The sequence below is a fragment of the Leptopilina heterotoma genome, unplaced genomic scaffold (genome assembly GCF_015476425.1).
Source record: "Leptopilina heterotoma isolate Lh14 unplaced genomic scaffold, ASM1547642v1 Lhet_15, whole genome shotgun sequence".
Taxonomy (NCBI): Eukaryota; Metazoa; Arthropoda; class Insecta; order Hymenoptera; family Figitidae; genus Leptopilina; species Leptopilina heterotoma.
In genome coordinates, this window is record NW_025110867.1 from 3,985,099 (window position 1) to 4,012,453 (window position 27,355).

Genomic DNA, 27,355 nt, shown 5'->3' on the forward strand with positions numbered 1-27,355 from the left:
GAGTAAAAAAAAACTCTACTTTTATTAAAAAATCTAATCTCTTTTATATTTATTAAATACTTTTTTTACAATGTCATATTATCACTATATCATTTAAAAATACGATTATATAAAACTCCTCAGTGTCACAAAAAGCATACAATATCGTTAAAAATTACACAATATCTTTACATTTTCATCATCACTTTTCTATCAATTTCTTTCGTTCAAAAGACTTTCCCGAACTTGAGTCAGTTTCATTGCACCTTGGACTTGCCATCTCCTTCATTTCCATTGACTTTCTCTCCTTTATATTCATCACACAATTACCATTTTCATGCTTGCTCGTTTTTCTTTCACCACTTCCCTTATTTCCTTTCTTACCAATTTCACTTTCCCTTCTCTCCACGCTTGTCAACGATTCATCGCAATTCACAGACTTCTCTTCATCATTTCTCGACTCCATTTGCATCATTGTGACCGGCGATTGAGCCGTTTCCAAGCAGAGCTGTGAATTTTGTGAGTCTCGCGAACTTCCAAGATCGGTGGAACTGAATTTCGTCAATGATGAGGCTTTGCGGAATTCTTTGCAACTCTCTTCCTCGGATCCAAGACCGAGAACGTCGTCAATATTCATGGAGAATGAAAGAGTACTTAGGGAAGCATCAGGAAGGAGGGAAGAGTCTTCAAAATTAGGGTAGTCGTCCTTTTGGGATGGGGGATTAGGATCTGATGTAAAATTAGGTGAAAGTTTTTTGAAACTTATGTTTGGGAGTAGTTCCTCCGGTCTAGGGGAGATCAGTTTTTCACTTATGGAAGAGGGTTCGTGGTCAATTTGAGAAGAAGGGGTTTTTTTTAAAAAAGGGGTATCAATGTTTTCTGGATTGTCTTTTTGATGACAATTGTCACCGATTTCTGAAAACTTCCCTCTTTGATTGTTTGGACTTTCGACATCGATCGCTTCCTTAAGAGAAGGGATAATTTTTTCTTCTTCTTGTGTAATTTTCTTACATCCCTCCTGCAATGTTTCCTCCTCCTTATCTCCTTCTTCTTCAACCCGATATTCTTGAATAACCTGTTCTTGAATGTTCCCAACTTCGGTTCTTTTCTTCATTTCCGATTCCAACTGATCCTTTCCTTCTTGCAGGGCCTCTTCCAGAAAAATGAATTCCTCCAACTTTTTCTCCTCGTCCTTTGCATCCAATGACGAATTGTCGACGATGAATATCGAACTCTGCATTGTTGCTTCCTCCAAACTTGTAACATCCTCTATTACAATTCGTTTAGGACTTCCAGGCAAGGCTAAAGGTTCTCGTATACTGCCACTATGTTCACGATTTACCTCAACATTTTTCGATGATTGAGAATCAGCTTGCGGACAGTTGTTGTCCTCGACACTTGTTATAAAATTAAGATAATTACTTTCCAGCATTTGATCTTCTTTGGAGAAAAGAATGTCGAGAATTGGTCCCAATTTGGGATTGAAATCCAAATTGAAAGAGGATTCATTAGGGAAGACATTCTCTAGATTTGGAGGGTGAGCAAAACCATTGGGATAGATCCCTTGATTGCAAAAATAGTTTTTTGGATTGTAGTAACGAGTTTCGTCCTTAAGATGATTTTGCTCAGAATCGACATTTGGGTATTCGTAAGCTATCGATTTTGCTTCTTGTTTATTTGAATCAGTTTTATCGTCAAGAGTTTCTTTAGTCTCTTTAGTGTTGTCATTATTTTCTCTGCAATTCTCTTTACTAAGTTCTCTAATATTATCTTTAGTATTATTTTCATTATCTTTAACATCATCTTTAGATTCAGAAGACAAATTTTCTTGGTTGGTCTCAAGCACCTCTTTCATTATACTCCCAAGTTTCTTGTTCTCGAGTTCGTTAACTATTCCCTCACTTTTGGCATAGTCGGCACTTTTCGTTTGTCTTTTTTCCACGGACTCTGGTCGAATTATCTCTCCGTTAATTAACTGACCAACAATAATTGTCTGACTTGCTTTTTCTATTCCATTAATTTTCTCCCTTCTTGTACTAACTTTTTCCCTCTCCTCTAGTTTCTTACTGTTCTCCCTCCTTTCGGTTTTATTCTTCTCTGATTGATTTGATAATCGCTGTTGTATTTCTCTAGCACTTTTTGTCTCCCTTTCCTTTCGCAATGAAAATCTACTTCTTCCGTTAGGTTTTTCAATTTCGGTTAATTTAATTCCGTTATTTCGTTTAGGTAAATTATTTCTTCCATTGGTGGCATCATCAATTTCTCTTGATGTGCTTTCTCCATTCGGTGTGTTTCGACTCGACTCTTTGTCAGATTCAATTTTTCTGTCCTGCTTACCCTTTCCTAACGAATTCCTCTCAGTGCTTGCTCTCTTTTCCTGACTTCTTCCAATGTTTGCTGTATGTTCATTAGAACGAGTAACTCCTCCATTTCTTTTGGATATTTTTATCTCCGCTTCTTTGGTATCTTTATGTTCCTTTTCTAACGAAACGTTCTCGACTCTGTGTTTGGAAATTTGGCTCCCTTTCGCTGATTGTTGAAATCCATTGCATCCGATCATTTTTGCTTCTTTAGTTTCATCTTCCACTGTTGAGTTTCCTATCTTTCCTGATCTTAAGTCATTGTTCGCGTTTCGAATACAATTTCTTGATTCTGTTGAACCTTTGGGATTCTCAATTCTTTCCACCGTTTCTTCTCCATTTTCTTTCACTTCATCCTCTCTAACTTCCTTCTGCCTCCTTACACTTTTTGTCCTCTCTTCTCCCCTATCACCTCTTCTTCCTTCATTATCATCTTCCATTCCCTTCTCTCTCACTCTATCCTCATTCTCGTCCCGTTTAGGTGAAATATTCTTCCTCTTGAGATGATGTTGATTTTCAAATTGAAAAACAGGCAGGGGAATGCAATCGTGAAATTCGCCAGTGTGTTGAAGTCCCCCTTCAGCAAAAGCGTTGTCCAATGAAATAGTCGTCCTTTGAATAGCGTCTTCTCTCCTTAATCGTTTTCTATTCGTCAATTGACGACAATTGCCATCCAAAGTTTTTACAGGTTGTGTTACTTCTTCAATAGTTGATAAAAGTACTTCCGTTGTTCCAGGCTCGACCTATGTAAAACATTTTCACAAAATTGTAAGAAAAAAAATTTTTTTTTTATCAACACGAACAGGTGTAACTGCTTTACTGACAATTATATACGTGCTGGAACTTATTACAAGCGACTTCCGGTTCGTTTCAATTCAAATGTACCCACAATAAAAGTCACTTAGATTATAGAGAAAAACCTATTTAATTTTTAATTCCGGAAATCGATTACCTTACAGATACACTCCTAACAACATTTGTATTCCACTTTGTTTTACTAAAATTTTGAACATTTGCCATTAAACAAGAAACCAGAATACAAAAAATTCTCTCAAATCCTCAATAGACATTTTATTGAAAATTTTAATTTTCACAAAAATTTTCTTCTCGCCTTAATTTTGGGAACGAACAAGAAGTCTTTCTTTATTAGTTATATTTATCCAAGCAGTGAGATAGGAAAATACAAATATAGTAAGAAGAAAATTGATTATATGCTGATAAGTGTAAAAAATATTTTTATAATTGATGCAAACTGATTAATTGTTTGTGGAAATAATTTCAAAATTAACTTGAACATTAATGTTTGCTAATAATGTCAAATTATTTAAGATACTTTAAAAGCCTTTACGACTACAATGTGCACTAAGCATTTGCATTAACAATTACAATATATATAATGAAGGTTATACATTAAATAATATTTACAAATTAGTAAGTAAAAATTAACTTTTTTTTAATTTTAATTAACAATATCAATGTATACATGCAATTAGTATGTATGTAAAAATTGTTTTTTAAATTAGAATTTATATTATGAATTAAAAAATTATTATTTATAGAAATCGGACATTCCATTCGAAAGCATCTATACTAAAAATACTCGAGTTACAATAGTTTTTAAATAAATGTGATGTATTTTTAAAAAATTTACCGCCATATTAAGTCCGCCATTTTGGATTCTTATAAATCATAGACAAAATTTTTTAATTTTTCACTTTCACGTTACAAAGTCTTTAGAACTGCCCTAGAGGAAGCAAAAGAAGACTATGTCAAGGGCGCGACACTGTTTACAAATTTGAAGTCGAAATTGCAAAATTCAAAATGGCGGACGAAAAAATTGAAAATCTATAAGATTTTTTTAAATATGTTACTTTTGGAAGTTTTCGGGGTCGCTGACCACGAATCTGAGGTCAAAATTGCAAAATTCAAAATGGCTGATCCAATATGATGGACGAAAAAATATAAAATCATTAACTCGTTACTTGCAGAATCAAAAAAATAATAATAATTGATAATAATACAAAAAAATTTCTATTAAAAATGATTATATAATAATAATATGATGTATATTTGTAAAATTTACGAAAGAAAATGAATATCGCGTGTTTAAGTCAATTATATGTACGTATAATATTCTATAATAATGAAAGATGGTACCAAGTGTACGAAAGATTTTTTATCGCAATAATTTTAAAATTATCAAAGAAATTAAAAACATTATTTTTTAATAATCGAGAAATGCAAAAAAATTTAAATTACTCTCTAAAATCAACATAATGTACATAATTTATATTAAAAAAAAAAATTTGAATTTTTAAAAACTGGATTTTTAAATTTTACCAATAATTAATCAAATTTACATAATATAGTGAATAACAGCGACATATTTCATAAAATGAAAGAGAAAAATTATCAAGATTTCTCAAAAAATACAATGCTTTTGTAATGACACATATAAATGAGCGAGGGTCCCATGCTAATAAGAAAAAAAAAATAACATTCATTAAAAATAGAATAATATTTCTTCTAAAAAGATAAAATTTTTTTCTATAGATAAAAGTTTCTTTTTAAAAAATTACCCCTTCATTTATAATGAAATCGAAAAAAGAAATTGTGAAATATCAACAAGTTAATTTTTAAAAAATAACTGTTATTTATTCTCTTTTCAAAATATGCAAATTTTAATCTTGATTGGAAAATGAATTTTTTTGTTTAGCATTTTCAGTGTTTCAAATAAAATATTATTATCACTTCTAGATATCAATATTTTTATACTACGTGATATTTAAAAAATGTATAAATAAGAAAAAAAATAATTGAAATAAAATCATTTTATAGGTGTTTATTATAATTCTAAAATAGAGACGCTCAAGGAAAATGTTTGTATGTAAATATCATTTAAATGACCCTTAATGAACTTTTTATAAACTTATGATTAACTTTGACATTAATGATTTTCTTTTTCTAAATAAAGAAAGGATAAAATTTTACAATCCTTGAAAGTCCCTTAATAATATTAATATTATTAATAATAGTATTTATGTCATTGATAATATTAATATGATTAATAATATTAATATGATTAATAATATTAATATGATTAATATTATTAATATTATTAATACTATTATTATTATAAATAAATATTATTATATTAATAGTATTAATATATTTACAATATCAATTTAATATTATTTCCCGAATTATATTTTAAAAAAAGATTCAAAAAAAGTTGAACTTATTTTTCGAATAAAAGATTTTCTTTGTTCTTTTCACGAAATCTATTTTTTTTTTAATGGAATTTTATTGATTGGCCTAATTTGGGAGAAGATTTTTATGCAAGATTAGGAAAAGAATAGAAAAGTGAAATTCTCAAAAGTCTACGGAAAAGTAATGTAGATCACAATATTATTACTATTATTATCATATTATAAACAAATGTTAATAATAAAACAAACAATCTTAATTTTTAGTATATTATAAAAAAAATAATTGTTATTTTATGACAGTATGTATGTAAAAAAATTGTTTATCATTCTTGTAATTAATAATCATTTATTTATTTACATTATTTATTCATAAGAATAAAAAGGATCATAAACCCTTTCGTACATAATATTTTTTTGACTTTTATTAAATTAATTTTTTTTTTTGAACTTTTAATAAAAAAAAAAAATTTTTTTTTAATTTTGATAAAGAATGTATTTTTTTAGTAAATACAATTTTTAATAATATGTTAGAACAATACTGTATTTACTAACATAAAATTTTAGGATTTGCGGAGAAGGATTTATTATTATTATTATTATTACTTTTTTGTAACAATCTAAAGGAATGTCGTGCTTAAAGGTCATGAAACTTAATATAACTGAAAATCGATATTGACGATATTCTATCAAAAAGAAGTTTACATCTTCTTTGATGAAAACAGTCCATATTGCAAATTCCATCTTAAAAATATATTTATCAATTTTATAAAAAATTTTATTTTTTGCTTTTAAAATAATATTTTTAAAAAAATTAAAAATAAAAATTTTTTTAAATAAAATTTTTTGATTTTTATTAAAAAATGTTTTTTTACTTTCTGCTCATTAAAAATTTTTTAATTTGTTTATTTCAAGTTAACTAAGGTTTATATTTTGTATTATAAGATATAAAAAAAAATTTTCTGTAAAAAATCTTTTAGTAAAGACAAATTTTTTACTGTATCTGTAATACACATATTTTTTAAAAAAAACAATTTTTTATGCTTTAAAAAATGTTATTGATTGTAAAATATTAAACAGAAAATTAATTAAAAATCTTTTTAATAATTTTTTTTTTTTTTTTTTTTTTTTTTTTTTTGAATGTGAAAAAAACATTTTTATATAGGAAGAAATATTTGAAGCGAATGATGAAAAACATTTTCAGATGGTATAATAAAGTACAAAACGGGAGGATATCTATTGGTCACGATGACAGGACGTAGTGTAAACAAGAAGAATAATAATTTCTTAGTTGTAAATGCACCAGATGAACGTTTACTTCTACGAAAGCCTTGAATAACTTGCATTACAATTGGATTCGGGTCAGTTTTCAAAGCAAACTTTTCATCGTTTATTCAAACTGAAACCAAGGAGAAAAGCTTTCAAAGAAAATGGGGTCAAATTCACAACAATGTTTTAATTAATATCCCCCCCCTCCCCCAATGTAATTATTAATATTTTTTTCTCTCCATTATAAATTTTACATTATTTTATATTTTACGATTCTTTTTTTATTTTTTACATAATATTAATTAAAAATTACATAAATAATAAAATATTTAACAAATATAAATAAATATATTAATAATAATAAATAATAATAGAATATTTAACAAATATATAGGTACATTTTTCTATAAATGTTTGTGAAATTGTAAATTAAAAAATTTTTTAAATAAAAAATGTGAAGAAAGCTAATATAACAAATACTTTAATGTTATATAAATATATTTATTTATGAAAATATAATATTTATGGCAAAATATACAAAATAAAAGTTATAAAAATATATAAACATTATATATAGTATATTTATTTCTATGTTGAAAGTTTACTCTAAAAAAAGTTCACTGAACTTTGTGAATGAAAAACAAAACGTGCTTTTCGAAAGTCAAATGCTCAAACATTTATAAATTTCGAAAAGATGATAACTAGATTATTTTAGAATCACTGAGTCACTTCCGCTTTTCTAATCTCGATTTTATATTTTGCGTTATTCTATCAAAATTTCATTTTTCGAATATCCATGAAACAAAACATTTCTGACAAAAAAAAATTCATATTTCTCAATAATTTTTATATAAAAGTGGGTAAATTAATTTGTTTTCAAATTTCTTTATAAATTTTTTTTTATTGTAAAAGTTACGCTAATTTGTAACGTTAGAAAAAAAATTTCTTTTGTTTTATTAATTTTCCAAAAATGGCGAATAAAAAATTCAAAAATGCCTAAAGTTATGCAAACTAAAAAATTGTTAAAAATTTTATTTACATTCAATTCATGTAAAATAAATAAGTAAAATAAAAAAAAATACAAAAATTTATAACATTAAATTTATAACATTAAATTTTTTAGCTATTTATAATAACAAAAGAGAATTAAAAATAAAACAAAATTTCAATTTCAAATGAAAAAATAAACGTTTAAGGAGAGTAAAAATTTTTTTTTATAACTTCAATTTACTGTCAGGTTTCATGTAAACTTTAAAAGCTCCATTAATAAGTCCTCTGAACAAGTGAAAGGGGACGAAAGTCAGCTGTCGGATGATAGGCAAGACGATCGGGTTAAAAAAATATTATCGTAAATTGTGTTATGGCCTTCTGGTCAAAATAACTTGACACGTACCTCATTTTGACGCTAAAAAAAAAATAATTTACCTCCTTCGACGCGAAAAAAAAGAAATGAATGAATAGAAAACAAAAAAAAGATTAAGTAACTTTAAAAGTAATTTTTAACTTAAGCTCAACATGTTTTTTTTCTTTTCTAATTCAATATATTAAACACGAAAGAAAAATATATAGATTTTTGAAAAATCTAATTAACTTATCATATTTACAGAGAAAAAGCATAAAACTTTTGGCAAACGGCCAAACACTGAAGAAAATCAGTGTTTCGTATATGAAAAGAAGGGGAAAAATTTTTTTTTTTTGAAAAAATTGATCAATGTTGGGAAAAATCTTGTCAAATTTTTCTTAGAACGTATAAGATTTCGAATAAATTTTGGGTAAAAATTCGAATGACTTATTTTTCCTCTCAATGAAAATAGTTTTCTAAAGTACAATATTTTTTTTTGTTAATTCTTTTCTTATGGAATTTCTTTCTTCGCCGTGAATAAAAAAATTTGCAATTTAAAGTGGCAATTACATTCTATAATAGAACGTGTTAAATCAAAGTCGAGGTCACTTTTCCACGTTTTGTTTTATAAGTCATTTACCTGCATTTGATATCACGGAAAGTTCAACAAACTGAAAATTACCAGAGGCAGTAGATTCAAAAATTAATAAAATAAAATCTATTTACTGAATACTAGACAAATTTTCGCCTTTTCTTCCTCTTTTCTTGATAATTATTCAGAAACGAAAAAAAACATCATTTTAATTGATATTAAAAGTAAAAATAGAAAACTGCTGCCAAGTTTTATCCTTAATAACGGTACCACAAATTAAAATTTTAAAGAGAATATTATTTATATATTAATAATATTATTTATTATTGTTATGCAAATTACAAAATTTTTTATTTTCAAATATAAATTTTTTAAATAATTTCATAATCAATATTTAAAAAATTTACTTATTAAGTACAAAATTAATTATTACTGTTCATATTTTCAAAAATTTTTTTTAAATTTCACGAAAGAATTCAATTATTTTCTAAAATTTAAATAAATCCTTCTAAACAATTCAATTATATTTTTAAATAGTAAAATTTTTACAAAAATTCAATGATTTTCAAAACTATTTTAATTGAATTCCTCGGGAAAATTCAATTTTTTAAAAAAAATTTAGCACATTTCGAAAAAATTCAATTTTTTTCTAAAAATTTTAATAAAATCCTTCGAAAAAATTCAAATATTTTTATAAATAGTAAAATTCTTCACAAGAATTCAATTAATTTTATAAATACAAAAATTCTTTGTGGCAATTAAGTTTTTTTCTTAATAAAATTTAAATAAAATTACATGAAAGAATTTAATTATTTTCAAAAATTTCCATAAAATTCAATTTCAACAAGAATTTAAAATTCTCTAAAAATAATTCAATTATTCTCAAAATATTTTTAAAAAATTCTATATCAAAATTAAATTACTTTCAGTGCAATTTTTAAATAAAAAAATTTAAAGAATTCAATTATTTTCAAAAGATAATAAAATTGTTGTGATGAATTCAATTATTTTGAATATACTTAATTTTAATTAAATTTTTTAAAGAAATTCAATTATATTCGAAACAACTTTAATTCAATTTCTCGAAATAATTTCATTATTTTCAAATGTTTCTATAAAATTCTTTATAACAATTTAATTATTTCTTAAAATTTTAATAAATTCTTCGAAACATTTCAATTATTTTTATAAATAGTAAAATTCTTCGCAATAATTCAATTATTTTTAAAACAATTTTAATAGAATTCCTCGAAAGAATTTATATTTTCAAATATTAACATAAAATTCAATTATCTTCTAAAATTTTAATAAATTCTTCGGAGCAATTCAATTTTCTTTTAATAAATACGTAAAATTCATGGCAAGAAATCAATTATTTTCAATACAATTTTAATAGCATTCAATTGGTTTCAAAATTTTCAATTAAACTTGTTAAAGAAACTCCATTAAGTTTAAAAAAAATTCAAAGAAATTCTTCAAAAGAATTTAATTAGGATTTTTTAAATTTTTAATAAAATTCTTTGCGATAATTCATTTATTTTTCTAAATAGTAAAATTCTTTGAAGGAAATTTTTTGATAAAATTATTTATTGCAATAATTCGATGATTTTCAATACATTAATTTTAAAATTGAAAATTGAAAAGAAAAATTATAAAAAAATTCATAATCAAAAAGCAAACAACTAACTTCAAACTGCAAACAGATTACAGGAACTTGTACTTTGTTATTATTAATTAATTAATATTATAATTTTTTTTATTTTATAATTAAATCAAAATTATAATGACAAATAGAAATCATCAGAATTTTTTTCACTTCTTTTCATTAAAGACTAAAATTTTGTTAAATATTATGTTTTGTCAAATTGAAATTATTTTTGTTCTTTACTTCTAAAGAAAATTAGAAAATTGTTAAACAACTGTGATTAAGAAATAGAAAATTTATTTATTTTACATTATTTCTGTTTATGAATCACAATTTTTTTAACAAAATTATCATTTTGTTTTAGAAAAAGGAAGATAAATATTTGCACAATTCCTATTTTTAATCTTATTTTTGGAATAGGATTTTCCACAGAAATTAAGACATTCAAAAATTTCAAATTCAAACCTTTTTTAAATTAACTTATAAAAGTATTTGTTATAAAACATGAAGATATCGATTGCTCCGAGTCGAAGACTCGGAGTGATCGATTTCTTCATGTTTTCTATAATAATTAAAGATGACCGAGGGATAAAATCATTATTTTATATTAAAAGAATATTGTTACTGTAACTTCATCAAAATTATTTTCATTATTTTAATTCAATTATTATTTTCTAGAATTTTAAATTATTTTTTAATTGAGAAGAATAATAATTGAATTCCTTAAAAAAAATTTATTATTTATGAAAATAATTAAATGTTTACATACAATTTTATTAAAATTTTTTTTAAATAATTCAATTCTTTCTGGGAAATTTTATTAAAACAGTAGATATTGAAAATCATTTAAATTAGAAAAATGCATTTTATTTTTGAAAATAATTGAAAGTAGGACAAGAATGTCTTTGATATTTATGCGAAAATAATTGAACTTTGGAGAAGAATTTTGTTATTTATAAAAATAATTGGGATTTTTAGGAAATTATTTTTAATTTTTGTACATAGTTGAATTTTATAAGAATTTTATTTTTTTTTTAAATTGAATTTCTGCAATTATTTGTAATTTTTCCAAAATTGAATTTTTTTAGTGTTTTTGACAAAAATGCAAATTAGAAAATTTTTAAATTCTATTTTTAAAATTGCTAATTTTATTTAAAAAAGGTAGTAAGAATTGTTGCTAGTATGAAATTGAAACAAAAATTACAATCTAACATTGAAACAACAAAATAATAAACTTTTATTATAACAAAATACAATGTAACTTGCGAATGATAAATAAGGAAAAGAAGTACAACAATCGTGACAGGAACCACTTCTCCATAAATTCTTTACTATATTATAACTTTACGTCCTTGACCATTAATTATAAGTACATAGCTTATAGACCTCGATATAATACAAAAGTCATAAATCTGCACTATCATTATATATACAACTATACAAATCAAGAATCTGATTGATAAACGTTTTGTAAATATTAAAATACACATTAAGCGAATAAGTGATGTACATCAGCTTACAGTATTTATTACTTTTTTTCTTAGCTGTGTGTAGGATTTATAGAATAGTCAATTGATATTCTTTAAATGCAATATTACAGCGTGTGGACAATATTATACTTACATATTACAATTTGCAGTGCGTGCAAACCGTGAATGGATTTCAAGTCTAATTTGTAAAAAAAAAGAACGAGGAAGGTAGTATACATAAAATAGTCTGATGCATTATAATGAGAATAAATTACTCACCACAAAACTCTCTTGGATCGATGGTACACTGTCTAATGTTGAACTGCGACCTTGCGAATTTTGCAGACGTCTTCGAATCAAAAACCCTCGGATCCCTTTAAATGGAGAGAGAAAAATTATTATTCTTCTTAGATAACCTTTCGTTTAAAAGAGAAAAAAAAATGAATAAGAAGGTGAGTTCTGAAGGTGAATCCCGTTCCTCGTATATAGAAATATCACGTATAAGATACAATTGCCTACGTTTCGTATTTTAAATACTTGGTATTCTAAATTGAGTCTAAAGTCAGTTTTGAGTTTGGGTGGAAAATTCACTTTTATAAAAACTTAAAATTTTTTTACTCTTCATCAGTTTTAAATCTTTGTACCGGAATTGACGATTTCCTATAGGAATTGATGATTTCCTAATCATCAATTCTGGTACAAAGGTTTATAATAAAATATGTTTAAGATGAAAAGTGATATTTGATCGCAACAGATTCATAACTTTATCAGAAAACTTAAAAAATTTTTACTCTTCATCAGTTATAATTGATGATTTCCTAAAAATTATAGGAAATCATCAATTCCGGTACAAAGATTTATAACTGATGAAGAGTAAAAAAATTTTAAGTTTTCTGATATAGTTACGAATCTGCTGCGATCAAATATCACTTTTCATCTTAAACATATTTTCTAAATTCCAAAGAAGAATGGAACCCAAACTTACGATCGTTAGAACAAAAATTTGAAGAAACAAGAATGTTTCTAAAGGAAAACCAAAACATTTCTAGTAACCAAGGCTGATATAATTTTAGTAAAATTACATTTTTACAACCAAAAGATGATTATATAAATAAAGTAAAGTAAATGCTTAGCGACGATCAAAATGTTTATGGAAAAATAATGAAATTCTATAAATAAATTCCATGGAAGTATACCCCCCAGAAATTCCATGGAATTTCCGTGGAATTTCCATGGAAATTCTCCAAGTTTTTTTATTTTAAAAATATTTTAACATTTCCAGTTTTGTCATAGGTCAGGAAAATCAGAGAAAAGTCAGGGATTTTTATTAAAGTATACTGGAAAAAATTGAATTTATAAGAAGTTACAAATAATTGCAGAAATTCAATTATTTTCAAAAGTAATAAAATTCTACGCAGAAATTTAATTAATGTTCAAAAATTTTTGAAAAACGCCAAGTCAAAATTTTTAATTAACTTTAAAAATAATAAAATTCTTCTCAAAAATTCAATTATTTTCAAAAATTTTAATAAAATTCTTGGCAAAATTTCAATTATTTTCAAAAATAATAAAATTTTTTACTGAAATTCAATTATTTTCATGAATAATAAAACTCATCATAGAATTTCAATTATTTTTAATACAATTTCAATCGAATTCCTCGAAAAATGTAGTTATTCTTGAAAATTTTATTAAAATTCGTCGAAAAAATTGAATTATTTAAAAATTTGTTAATAAAATTATTATGAGTATTCAATTTTAAAAAACATTTATTTCATCAATAAATTATTTATTTTTGTATTTAAATAATTGAATTCTCGTAAAATTTTCTATAATAAAAATTGATTTAAAAATGAATTTCAGTTAAAATTATATTTAATTATTAAATTATTATTATTATTAAATTATTAAAATTTTACACAATAATTGAATATTAAAAGCATTATATTTTCATGAATTTTAAAAAATGATTGATTTTTGAATATTTTTGAAAATAATTACATTTTTCGAAGAATTTACCTGAAATTGTATTAAAAATAATTGAAATCCTGTGAAGAATTTTCTTATTTAGAAAAATAATTCAATTCTTGTAAAGAATTTTTATTACATTTTTTTTAAATAATTGAAATCCTGTGAAGAATTTTATTATTTATGAAAATAGTTTAATTCTTGCAACGAATTTTTGTTAATTTTTTTTTTTAAATTATTGAAATTCTGTAAAGAATTGCATTATTTATGAAAATAATTGAATTCCTGCAACGCATTTTATTATATTTTCTTTAAATAATTAATTATAATAATTAATTCAATATTGAATTCATTTAAGAAATTCTATTAAAATAGTAGATTTTGAAAATATTAGAAAATATTAATATTAATATTCTAAATATATAAATAAATATAAATATTCTAAATTATTCTAATATTAAAAAATATTAGAATCCAATGAAAAATTGTATTATTTATGAAAATAATTGAATTTATGTGAAAAATTTTACTACTTGTAAAAAGAATTGAATTCTTGGGAGGAGTTTGTTAACATTATTGTAAATAGTTTAATTTTTGTTTTGAAAAATTTTATGGAAATTTAAATTATTACAAAACATGAAGATATCAATAACTCCGAGTCTGATATTAATTTTTTTTTATTTTTTTTATCACAAGAATTCAATTATTTTCCAAAAAAAAAAAAAAATAAAAATTTCACAGGAATCCCATTTTTTTATTAAAAATAGAATTGACATAAAATTTTTTGAAAAAATCAAATTATTGAAAAATTTATTGATTAAATTATGTGTAAGAATTTAATTTTAAGAAACATTCAATTATTCAATAAATTATTATCTATGTTTGATTTAAATAATTGAATTCTCGTAGAATTTTCTAATAAAAATTGATTTAAAAATTAATTACAGTTACAGTTTTAGATTAATATATAATTAAATTTTTGAGAATTTACTATTAATTGCAATTTTTAGAAATAATTAAATTTTGTAAAGGTTTCAAGTTAAAATCTTTGAAAATTCTCAAGAAGAACTTTTTCAAAAATTATTAAAAATAATTGATTTAAGGAAGAGTTTTATTTATCAGGGAAGAACAAATTAAAATTTTTATTGCAACCCTGTTTTTATATCTCAATTTTTTTCATTGCATTTTTAATTTCTTTGGACTTTTTGACCATGACAAAGAATCCAAAATATAAACGTCCAAAGTGAAATTTTTTTTTTACTTTTTTGGTTTGGACTTTTTGTTTTGGACTTCTTGTCCGGATACCCTGACATAGTTATGCAACATTGTGAAAACCAAATTTTTAATGAAATTGATTACGAGATTCTTTTTTTTTTGTTATAGATTTGTAGACGATACTATTTATTACTGTTTACCCGAAAATAAAGTTCAAGATTTTTTAGGCAGATTAAATTCAAAAGAATTTTTTTTTTGTGATTTTGGCAACGTTACCTAACAGAATGTAAAGTAAAATGAAAATTAAGAATTGATTCGCTTACCTGCTTGAATTTTCGTTGCAGCAGTGATAAAGGAGCTTGTATCTGAGACACTATTCTCACTTTCGTTTAATTCAGGTACATAAATATGATACTGCTTCTTTTCTTCAAAATTATCATCGTTAATTGCATTAGTAACAACTTCAGCTTTTATTGTTTCTTCAATTTTAGAATATTCATTTTCTTCATTTATTTTTAATTCACTTTTATTGTCTTCAGCGTGTTTATCAAGAAATTCATCATTATTTGTCAAGTTCTCCTCCTTCGATGCATTAGTGGCAGAATTAAGTCGTCTCGTTGTACATTGACTCGCAGATCTTGATTCAACAATATCGGCTGATTCATCTTTTTCAATAGCTGCGTCTGTTTGAGAAATTTCGGATTCAATTTTAATGTCAATCGTTTTGTTCTCGGTTCCAATTTTTTCTTCTTGTTCTTCATTTTCTCCTAGGATTGTTGCTTCTACTTCTTTTAGAACATTAGACTCGTTCTCAGCTTCAGTTTTGGTTTCTGTTGTTTCTTTTTCTACCTCTTCAACTTTGGGTTCAATTGTTTCCTCCAAAGAAGGTTCGTTCTCAATTTCGATTATAGCTTCTTTCTTCTTTTCAGTGAAAATTTCTTCCGCATCCTTAGTTAGAGAAGTCTCCTTAAGTTCTTTTTCCTCTTCTTGTTCAGAGGTATCTTTTTCTTCAACTTTAACATTTTGTTCTTCTTCAGCTTCTGTTTGGTCTTTAGTTTTGTTTTCCTCTCCTGCTAAGACTATAGTTTTGCCTTCGTCCTCAATTTTTTCTTCACCAGTTTTTTCTGTTTCTGCATCAGAGGATGCAGAAATCTTTTCATCTACTATTTGCATCAATTTTTCTTCTTCTGTAGATTTTTTCCTATTACTTATTTCTGCTTCTTCATCTTTGCCTGGAACTGTTTTTGAATTTTCTTCATCATCTTGTGCTACAGATACTTCTTTATCAACTTTTGGGTCAGATGTTTGTTTCTCATCATCAAGTTCAGTTAAATCTGTTATCTCATAAAAATCTATTTTATTCGCTTCTTCCTGATCATCAACGTCTTTTTTCTCTTTTTCTTCATCTTTAGTTGTTTCTTCTGTTATCTGTTTCTGTTCATCAATACTTTCTTTGTCAGTTTCTTTTTGAACTAATATTTGGTCTTCACTGTCTTTATCAACTTCATCTTCATCACCTGTTGTCACGTAACTACTAGCCTTTACACAAAGATCTTCTTTTACCTCTACCTGTTCTTTCACCATTTCTTCAATAACTTCTTGTATTTCCGAATCATCAGGATATGTTTCATCCTCGATTTTATCTATTTTTACAGAATCATTCACTTTTTCTTTGTCAACATCAACATCTTCATTCTCCTCTCTTATGAAACTATTTGTTACCTTTTCTTCATCACCTTTGGTTTCCAATTGAGTAACTAAAATCTTCTGACAATCTTCTTGAATTTCTGCAACTTTCACAGTATCTTCCTCTGTTCGTTTTAAACTATTCTTTTCTTTCTTCTCTTCCTCCGCCTCTTCCACTAACTTTCCATTTGTTACCGACATTTCCGGCTCTGTCGTAGAAAAAATACTTTCAGTCTCTTCGTTCTCTTTCTTCTCCACCTCTTCATCAGTCATCTTAAAGGAAGAAATAGTTATATCTTGAAGTGAATCCAAATTCAACTCGGGAACGATAGGTATACCTGGATCTAGGGAAAGACTCATGTTCGACTGATCTGACATTGTCGTTTCCTTAACCTCATTTGTAGACTCAATTGACCTTCCAGTACTTTCTTCAATCTCTAAGGAATTTTCGACAATGTCTGTCGTCTCTTGGATTCCATCCGTGATGCTAGTTTCTTTTGTTTCGTCTGTCGATTCTGAATCTGTTATTCTTTGCATTTCCGGTGACAAATCCTCGAGAAGCTCTTTAGTTTTGTTATCGTCTTCCGTTAATTTTTCTCCAGACTCACTTTCTTGGATTTCTTTCAGGGATGATGTCATTACTTGAAGGACTTTTAATTCCTCCTCATCAATATCTACTACATTCTTTACAGTTTCATTATCCACCTCTTCTATTTTATCTTTATTTATTTCCACCTTCTGATCAGTATCTTCTTCTACTTTTATTTGAGCTTCTTCGACTGGTTCCTCAATTTCATCTTTTTTCTCCGTTTCCTCTATTTTTTCCTGAAGGTTTTCTTTATTACTAACATCCTCTATTTTATCAACAACCTCCTCTATTTTATCAACATCCTCCTCTATTTTATCAACCTCTTCTATTTTATCAGCCTCCTCTATTTTATCAACGTCCTCTATTTTATCATCATCATTTTCGTTTGTTTCCGTTTCTATCGACTCCTCAACTACTTTCTCCAAAATATCCGTAAACTCCTCTATTTTGGAATCGTCGTTTTCGTTTATTTCGTCCTTTATTACCTCCTCAACCACCTTCTCCAAAATCTCTTTGTCCTCCTCTAGTTTATCAACAACCTCCTCTATTATCTGCTGTAACTCCGTTTCTCTTTCAGTGAAGACTGTTTCATCTTCCTTAATCCTATCCAGATCCTTGTCATCCTCTTCCTTAATTTGATCGAGATCTTGATGGGGAATCAGAATATCGAATCCGCTCTTTGTGCTCGAAATCAAATCAATATCTTGCACAGTATTACTCGGTTCAGGTTCTATCACTTCTCCAAAAACATTCAAGTTCGAATCATCCTCCAATTCATCTTCCTCATCTTGATCTTCAATTTTGAATGTATTAGGAGTCATTCTTGATCGAACCTCACCATTCTCAACTTCCACCTCAAGAATATCGGAATCTGGAGTTGAAATTCTATCCGGTATAATAACGGTTGTTACTGTATCTGGAATTTCATAGGGAGAACCTTCTGTCAGAACAAAGGAATCCGGAATTTGAGGGATACCTCCTGCTTCCTCTTTTCTAGATGAACTAGTGTTCCCTTGCTCCTTTTCTTGCTTTTCAGATTTATCTGCTGTACTATCTTCTTTATCTTCGGAATCTTCTTTTTCGTCCTCCTGCTTTTTCTTGTCTTCGGTTTTTGAATCTCCGTCATTCAATTCCTCTTCCACTTGTATTGCAAGTTCTTGTTCGTTCATAAAACTTTGGGGTTCATCCAAAAAACTATCGATTCTTTTCTCTACTTCCTCAAGTGTCTTTAACTTTTCCGCAACACTTTCAGATTTTCCTGCTTCTTGCAAAATATCATCAATTCTTCGCTCAGAATTTTCGAGTTCTTGAAGTTTGTCACGAATTGTTGTTTCCTTCTGAGATTGATTGGGATCTAAAAGATTTTGAATATTCTTTTCGACTTCCTCGATTTCTAATAATTGTTCCTTGAGAATTGATGAACTGTCCTGAAGTACCTGGTTCTGTACTTCTGGCTCTAGGGAATCTGGTCTTGACGGAGTTTCGGAAGGTTCTGGTGTTACGTTTAAACTATCCCTAAATACCTCTTCTATCTCTGCTTCTATATTATTTAACTCCTTAGGACTTAGTGGTAAGGAATCACCATTGGTTTTAGCATTATTTGTAGAGGTACTACCGTCGTCTTTAGGACTCTCAGTTTCTTCAATTTTATTACTACTTTCTTCACCACTATCACTATTAGCACTATGTTTACTAGTATCACTAATATTTTCTTTCTCAGCTTTTTCTTCGTCTAGAATCTTCATTTCTCGATTTCCATCGTCGACACCATCGTTTATCGTCACATCTGCCTCCTTTTCCGGATTAGAACTTCCAGGACGTGAGAGTACCGGTAGTACTAAATCCTCCTTAACTTTGATAGATTTAGGAGCATCTGGAGAAATTGGAGGTAGAACTAAATTGTCAGAATCACTTCTCGAAACACTTCTTGAATGAGCTTTAGAAGACAGCGGTCTAACAACAGGAAGAGAAACATCTGACGCTTCTGACATTCGATTCCGAAGATCCTTGGCAGAAGAGGACCTTCTCACTGGAACTGTAAAAGCAGAAGAGATTCCCTCCAAAAGTGTCTGGGTTTCGTTTAATCTCATCTCTAATCCATTCTTCGAACCAATTGATTCTACTTCAGATTTTAGAGTATCGACATCCTCGAGGGAGTCATTTGGCGTCTCCACTTCGGAAGCTTTTGAAGTACTCTTCATACTCTTTCGCGATTTTTGCTCGATTCTCGATTCTTTCATTTTCAATTCTTCTCTATTCTCCTTTGATTTCGACTTGTCTGTAGATTTCAATTTTTCACTTCGGGACCTTCTTCCTGACTCTTCGATCGTGGACCTACCACTAGATTCCTTGGATTTCGACTTCTCGCTGGAGAAACTCGATCTCTCGGATTCTAGACTTCGGATCTTCTTTGAATTCACAGAGTTCTTGAGTTCCTCGACTCTTTCTTTGATGATTGGCGCTGTCTCATCGATTACTTCCTGGACTTTTTCGACATAAGTGGGTGACTGAAGTTCCTCAAGACTTTTTGTTGTTGAAAACTTTTTCACCACGTAATCTTTGACACGATCCATACTGAGACCCTTTGACTTCCTGTCTAAACGTTTCCTCTTCCCTGCTTGCTCCATCTCTTCAACTTGTCTTGATTCTATTGGGGAGAGAAATACAAATGGAGTGCTACGATTAATACATATGGCCTCCGTAATTCAAACTAAATTTTAGATTCGGAGAATAGGAATTAAACCCAGAAGTACCGAATACAAATAAAATATAAAAATATTAAGATCTTACAAACATCTATTACGGCTATTGAACATCCTAAAAAAGCTAAGTATAGAATTAAAATTATTACCCATCTCCTTTCTTTCCAAAGTCCTCCCGGTACTCTTCAAACTCTCTGATTCCGTCTTGTCCAAAAGATTACGCCTCTCGCGACTGCTAATTCGATTTTTTCTCAACTCACTCTTAATATCCTTAACACTACTCCCAGGTAAATTTGGAATTTGTGAAATCAATTTCAAGCCATTTTTCCCATTTCCCGAACTCTCTTTAAACTCCTCTTTTCTTTTTGATGATGATGATGATCGTTTCTCCATTGAACGATGTCGTCGGAAATGTTCCCTTTCTTTCTCAGAAGCCAATTGCCGTATCTCGTCTGTGGAAATTTTTCGTCCCTCATCACCAAAAATACTCCTATGCCGTTCGAGAACTTTAGCTGTCTCATTAAGTGACCATCCACTTTGATAGGCGTAATCACGTGCATTTCTCTCATCTCTGAATGCATCTCTTTTTCTTAGTGCCTCACTCATATCACGCAGTGCCTGTAAATTTCTCTCGTCGACCGAGAGACTTCTAGAGACACCGTACGCCTCACGAAGATGAAGAAGTTTTTCAAAATGATGAGCTGCAAAAACGTAAATATCTTCCGGTCTTTGGCGAATCACCTCACGAGTCAGACCTTCCACGGCTGCTGCCAATCCCTGAGGTACTCGAGGTGCCACCAGGAAGCCTTCCGGAATGTTTAAATCCTCTGTTGAGGTCGCCATTTTACTGCGAGCTAAAAATCCAAGGTACCAAAGATTCTTTAAATTCTAATTCCGACAATTTTTGAAATCTAATTAATCGAAAATATCTAATCTTTCTCTAATGTTTGGTTCTATGTACGAATTTTTACTAACTGTGATAAAATAAATGTAAATAAAAATAGAAGGATATAAATAATAAATTAATCTACAATTGTGTATAACCTCAAGTAGGAGAAATTAATTTTAATAATGTAACGATGAGTTATAGAAAATAGGAATGGGGTATACGTTATATAGCACAGCCATCGTAGTCGCGCATAGCTCGCAGGCAGAGAGAGACTGACGACAGCGCACGAAGCTCGCGCCGCCTGTCTTCTCCCCCCTCCACTCACTCTACGAACCTTTATAACTCGCATCGCATCGCATCTTTAAACATGAAGATACCGATCACTCCGAGTCGAAGACTCGGAGTTATTGATATCTTCATGTTTTGTAATAATTTTAATTTCCATAAAATTTTTCAAAAAAAAAAATTAAACTATTTACAAAAATTTTACTAAAATCCTCCCAAGAATTCAATTCTTTTTGCAAGTAATCAAATTTTTCACATGAATTCAATTATTTTCATGAATAATACAATTTTTCATAAGATTTCAATTATTTTTAATACAATTTTAAATAAATACCTCAAAGAACTTAATTTCTTAAATGAATTCAATTATTTTTAAAAAATGTAATAAAATGCGTTGCAGGAATTCAATTTTCATAAATAATACAATTCTTTACAGGATTTCAATTATTTAAAAAAATGTAATAAAAATTTGTTGCAAAAATTGAACTATTTTCATAAATAATAAAATTCTTCTCAGTATTTCAATTATTTTTAATACAATTTTAGGTAAACTCTTCAAAATATGTAATTATTTTCAAAAATATTAAAAAATCAATTATTTTCAAAATTCATGCCATAATGCTTTGAATATTCAATTATTATGTAAAATTTTAACTGAAATTCATTTTTAAATCAATTTTTATTAGAAAAGTGTACGAGAATTTAATTATTTAAATTCAAAAATAAATAATTTATTGAATAAATAAATGTTTTTCAAAATTGAATCCTCATAAAGAATTTTATAGAAAAATTTTTAAATAATTCAATTTTTTCGATGAATTTTAATAAAATCTTCAAGAATAATTACTTTTTTCGAGGAATTCGATTAAAATTGTATTAAAAATAATTGAAATTCTATTATGAGTCACATTTACAAATATTTTAATAAAATCCTCCCAAGAATTTAATTCTTTTTACAAGTAATAAAATTTTTCACATGAATTCAATTATTTTCATAAATAATACAATTCTTTACAGGATTTCAATTATTTAAAAAAAAATTTATTAAAAATTCATTGCAAAAATTGAACTATTTTCATAAATAATAAAATTCTTCACAGGACTTCAATTATTACAAAAAAAAATGTAATAAAAATTCTTTACAAGAATTGAATTCTTTTCCTAAATAATAAAATTCTTCATAGGATTTCAATTATTTTTAATACAATTTTAGGTAAATTCTTTTTTCATTCTTCAACATTTTTCGAAGAATTTACCTAAAATTGTATTAAAAATAATTGAAATCCTGTGAAGAATTTTATTATTTATGAAAATAAAATTCAATTCTTGCAACGAATTTTTAATAAATTTTTTTTTAAATAATTGAAATCCTGTAAAGAAATGTATTATTTATGAAAATTCAATTCAAAAATATTGAAAAATCAATTATTTTTTAAATTTTATGCTATAATGCTTTTAATATTCAATTATTATATATGTAAAATTATAATTGAAATTTATTTTTAAACCAATTTTTATTATAGAAAATTCTACGAGAATTCAATTATTTTAATGCAAAAATAAATAATTTATTAAATAAATAAATGTTTTTCAAAATTGAATCCTCATAAAGAATTTTATCAAAAAATTTTTAAATAATTCAATTTATGCGATGAATTTTAATAAATTCTTCAAGAATAATTACATTTTTCGAGGAATTCGATTAAAATTGTATTAAAAATAATTGAAATTCTATGATGAGTTTTAATTCATGAAAATAATGGAATCTCGGTAAAAATTTTATTGTTTTTGAAAGTAATTGAAATTTTGACAAGAATTTCATTAAAATTTTTGAAAATAATTGAATTTTGGAGAAGAATTTTAAATATTTTTAAAAATAATTGAAATTTTTACGTGGCATTTTTTAAAAATTTTTGAACATAATTAAATTTCTGCGATGAATTTTATTACTTTTAAAAATAATTGAATTTCTGCAATTATTTGTAACTTCTTATAAATTCAGTTTTTTCCAGTACTTTAATAAAAATCGCTGACTTTTCTCTGATTTTCCTGACCTATGACAAAACTGGAATTGTCAAAATATTTTTAAAATAAAAAACTTGCAGAATTTACATGGAAACTCCATGGAAATTCCATGGAGAAGTTCCATGGAATTTCCCGGAGGTACTTCCATGGAATTCTTCGACGTGGGTATAAATAATAAATATAATTATTCTATAATTATATGTTTCTATTGCTACCATATTCTAAAACTTCTGCCTTCTGACTTATTTAGAATATTTTTATTTTTAGATTTTTTTTTCCTCAAGAATATAAGAATGAATACTAATATAGCAACTATTGAGACAGTTCATAAGTATATAAATAATACTTTTAAAGCGCATCTTCTTGTATGTGTATATATTGCGGACTGTAAAGTTTGCAAAGAGTCATCAGACCTTGACGACGGCATGAAAAAACATTCTTGTCGTCATGAGAGGTACATAGAGCTAAACCATCCCCCCTGTCCCCTTAGTTATTCATAGATTTTAAACCTTTCAGCACTTTAAGATGTCACTTAAAATGTATCTAATATGCTCTGCAAATTTTCATATATATTCTTGTCCTCTTCATTAACATAAAAATCAATTGTAGTTCATTTTTAAACATTTTTTCTTGACTTTTCTCATTTCAAAAGTAAATCACTAAAGAAAATAAGATTCTAATTTTCAAAACTTTATTAAAATCACGAGTTTTCATTTTGTATTATACTTACAATTATTAGAACCAAAATAAATTTTTTAAATTCTATCTGTTATTTAAAAAAAATTAGTATTTGAATAATTAAATTTATTATTAAATTACTGTTAAAGAACCTAAATTAAATTTATTTTAGAAATTAAATTATTATTATTAAAATAAATAAATTTTAAAAAAATGAAATTAAATATTGTTAAATATTTTATGTACATATTTGGAATTTACATCCTTCAAGTTAAATATTTTGTTAGACAACAAAGTGAATTTTTTTTTAAATCGAAAACAATACGTACGTACAAACAGTACGTCACCTGAACAGTGTTTCTGATAAATCAAAAATCCTAGACAGCTTATAAAATTATTTATAGATGATTCTAAAATGCTAATCTTTGCCCCGAATCGATTTTATTGACGTCATTTGGCTAAAAATAATTTTTCGGTTTAATGACAGGTTTATTTAGTTTCTTCGTCACCAATCATGTAAAGATTTTACTGCAAAATATGTTTACGAAAATTCAATTTCATATTTTTTTCTTCTAATTGTTGCGTTTAAAAGGGTTCGTTAACATTAAACAATTTTTTGTTTGAAACAAGAAGCGAAAAAAAAAATTCTTTTATTTTCGAAGTCATTTGAATAAATTTTCCCCTGGTAAAAATGGAAAATAAGTTTAAAAATAAAATCAAAACATTTTGATAAAATTAAACTGTACAAAAATCAATGTCAAATTGACAAATTTTTTTTCCAAATTGGTTTAGAAATTCTATCTTCGTGACGGATATAAAGGAAGAAGAAGTCCTTCAAGAAGTAAACAATATAATTATTACCAATCAATTTTAACCGCAACTGCGAAATAAAAAACCAAGTAAACATGCGATCAATTAAAAATCTTAATTATGATGTGTAACTATATTCCTTTTGTCAATCTTAATTTGCATTTTAAAAATATATAAATTGACTCGTAATTAAAAAATTCTTTTCTACGACTTTTTTTAATTATAAAACTTTTAAACAATAACAATTTCTTGAATTATTAACTTATACATTTTATTACTTAATTACTTAAGAAGTTAAATATTAATTAAAAATTATAAACATAATTAATATTTAACTAAACTCGATAAAAATTTTAAAAAATTGAAATTTATTGCAACTAAAAAATAAAAAATAAATTACAATTAAATTTCGAAAAAGGCCTTTGATTAAATGTTTACTGCATGAATTTTTAGCTGTGGAATTTTGAGGAAATCTCTTTCATCGTTATTTTGCTAGTGACTATACTAGTGAATTTTATGATCTTTTATATTTACTTCAAGGGGAAAATAAGGGGGGCGAAAAAGGCACGAGTATATAAACTTTATCAGTTATGACTCACAGATTTAGAATTTAATAACTATTTTCATTGAAATATTTCGTAAATAAAAAATTTACAAAATAAATTTTATTTATTTAAAATATTTTATGTTCCATATATCTCTTAAAGAAAACAAAAATGGGGACACATAGCACTTACAATTTGTTGAAAAAAGATTTATATAATAATCTCATATTTTTCACGGCATATTGCCAAATTTTATAAAAATGAAAATTGTCAATGTCAATATGGTTTACAATTTATTCAGATAATTATTGTCCATAAATTAAGGCAAATTTACTTTTTGAATATTTCAAATTTTGTAAATGTTTTACGAAACAAGTTCGCAGTTGTAATTTAAGAAAATTATTTGGTGAGCTAAATTTTGACGTTTGAAATTTAATGAATTTTTATTGTAACTAAAAAAGTATTTTAAAATATTTAAAATATTTTAAAATATTTAAAATATTTTAAAATATTTAAAATATTTAAACTATTTAAAATATTTAAACTATTAATTAAAATATTTAAACTATTTAAAATATTTAAAATATTTAAAAAATAGTTGATTATATGACGTCGTTGAATGGATATTTTCTATATGTATAAAAGAGCTCAAAATTTGAACCGCAATCAGTTCAAAATCTAATTCGACAACCCCATCGAGTGTGACTTGTGTCAATCACCAGCAGATTAGAAAGGTGGCCTAACTTCTACTTGAGGTTATATACGGGGTTTTTTAATTAATTTATAATTTTATTCTAATTCTTGTTAATTTCTATCCATTGAGTCAATTTTTGCACTATACATAAAATATAAATTTTTTTAGCAACATTGAATCAAATTTTGAGCAAAAAATTTTTTTTAAATAATTTGTAATTAATATATTTGTAATAAATTAAAGATTACTTAAAAAAATTGATCATCACACTTGAAAAAAATTAATAATTTAAAATTAATAAATTATCAGGAAGGAAAGAATGCACAAGGATAAACGAATAAATTTAAATCGAGTTTAAATGATGCTGTAAAAAATCGCATTCCAGTATCGATTCTACATTTTCAGACTTCCTGGAAAAAGTATTTAGTTTTACTTTTATCTATATGAACTTCAAATATATAAAAACCTTCGACGAATTTTAAAAATATCCACAAGGGTGTAAAATTTAGAAAATGGAAAATTAAAAATAAATCGAAAAAACCAATAGAGAAGAAACTGCATAAAAATTATTGATAAAAATACATTTTTCATTAAATAAATCATTAGTTTATTAATAAAACTATGATATTTAAATATACATATTTATATCTCCATTGTAATGTATTTCTAATGTATTAATATTTTATAATTTTATTAAATTTTTTATTATACTCTATATTGATAAATTTTCTTTTCTTACATAAAACCTATAAAACAAATTTTCAAATATTTTATTTCAGATTTTTATGCCGGTTTCTATGTTGAAAATTTTTACACGGAAGGTTCATCTTCTGACATAAGTAATTAAACTATAATATAGATATGTACATATATATACAAAAAAAAGTATAATTTCGTATTATTAAGAAGAAATTTTACAATTCTACCAAATTGTTAATTATATCAAAAATGAAGAACATACCTCTAGAAGAAGTTTCTTTTGGAAAACAATTTGAATGATTTGCAGCTGATAAACAAAAGAAATTGAAATTAAAAAACAGGTTTGAAGGGAAGTTGCAGGTGGAGGTTCACCGTTTGACTGAACAACGACAACGGTTTTCACCTTCGTCAGGGGGCGGTCGATGGTTTTCCATCGATTAGGTGCGGGTTCCATGGCCACGTGACTATAAGAAAGAAGAAGTACTATAGTCGATGCAAATGTTATACATATATATATATACATATACACTTTCGACAAGTTTGAGATTTCATTTCAAAGGGGTTGACGGCGAGACGTTTATGTATACATGCATTTATGTACATACCATATCTCAAAGAATCTGCAGGTGAACCCTCACTGTGCAAACTTATTAATCTGATGAAACTGATTCCTTGAAGCTCTCATGCTTTTTGAAAATGACAAAAAAT

The 27,355-nt window shown here is 26.3% G+C and overlaps 1 protein-coding gene across 2 annotated transcripts; it reads right to left on the reverse strand.

Moving 5' to 3' along the window:
• Positions 1–27,294, reverse strand: LOC122498461 (golgin subfamily B member 1-like). 2 transcript variants are annotated; one of them, XM_043606193.1, is made up of 6 exons: positions 27,253–27,294; positions 26,910–27,111; positions 20,172–20,876; positions 15,369–19,967; positions 12,142–12,236; positions 1–3,082 (listed from the first exon to the last, which is right to left on the reverse strand). In XM_043606193.1, the coding sequence occupies exons 3-6, from the start codon at positions 20,863–20,865 to the stop codon at positions 182–184; spliced, it is 8,289 nt and encodes a 2,762-aa protein (XP_043462128.1). In that variant the 5' UTR covers positions 20,866–20,876; positions 26,910–27,111; positions 27,253–27,294; the 3' UTR covers positions 1–181. The 2 variants fall into 2 exon arrangements, with proteins under 2 accessions (XP_043462128.1, XP_043462129.1); XM_043606194.1 differs by lacking the exons at positions 26,910–27,111; positions 27,253–27,294 and adding an exon at positions 21,067–21,086.
• Between the last annotated feature and the right edge of the window lie 61 nt (positions 27,295–27,355).

Bases quoted from the DNA above. Each gene is read 5' to 3' on its own strand.
- LOC122498461 (XM_043606193.1), bottom strand. From the start codon at position 20,865: ATGGCGACCTCAACAGAGGATTTAAACATTCCGGAAGGCTTCCTGGTG. The intron at 12,237-15,368 runs GTAAGCGAATCA...CTCCATTTAAAG, and splicing joins TGCAACGAAAATTCAAGCAG to GGATCCGAGGGTTTTTGATT. The intron at 3,083-12,141 runs GTGAGTAATTTA...TGTTTTACATAG, and splicing joins CGATCCAAGAGAGTTTTGTG to GTCGAGCCTGGAACAACGGA.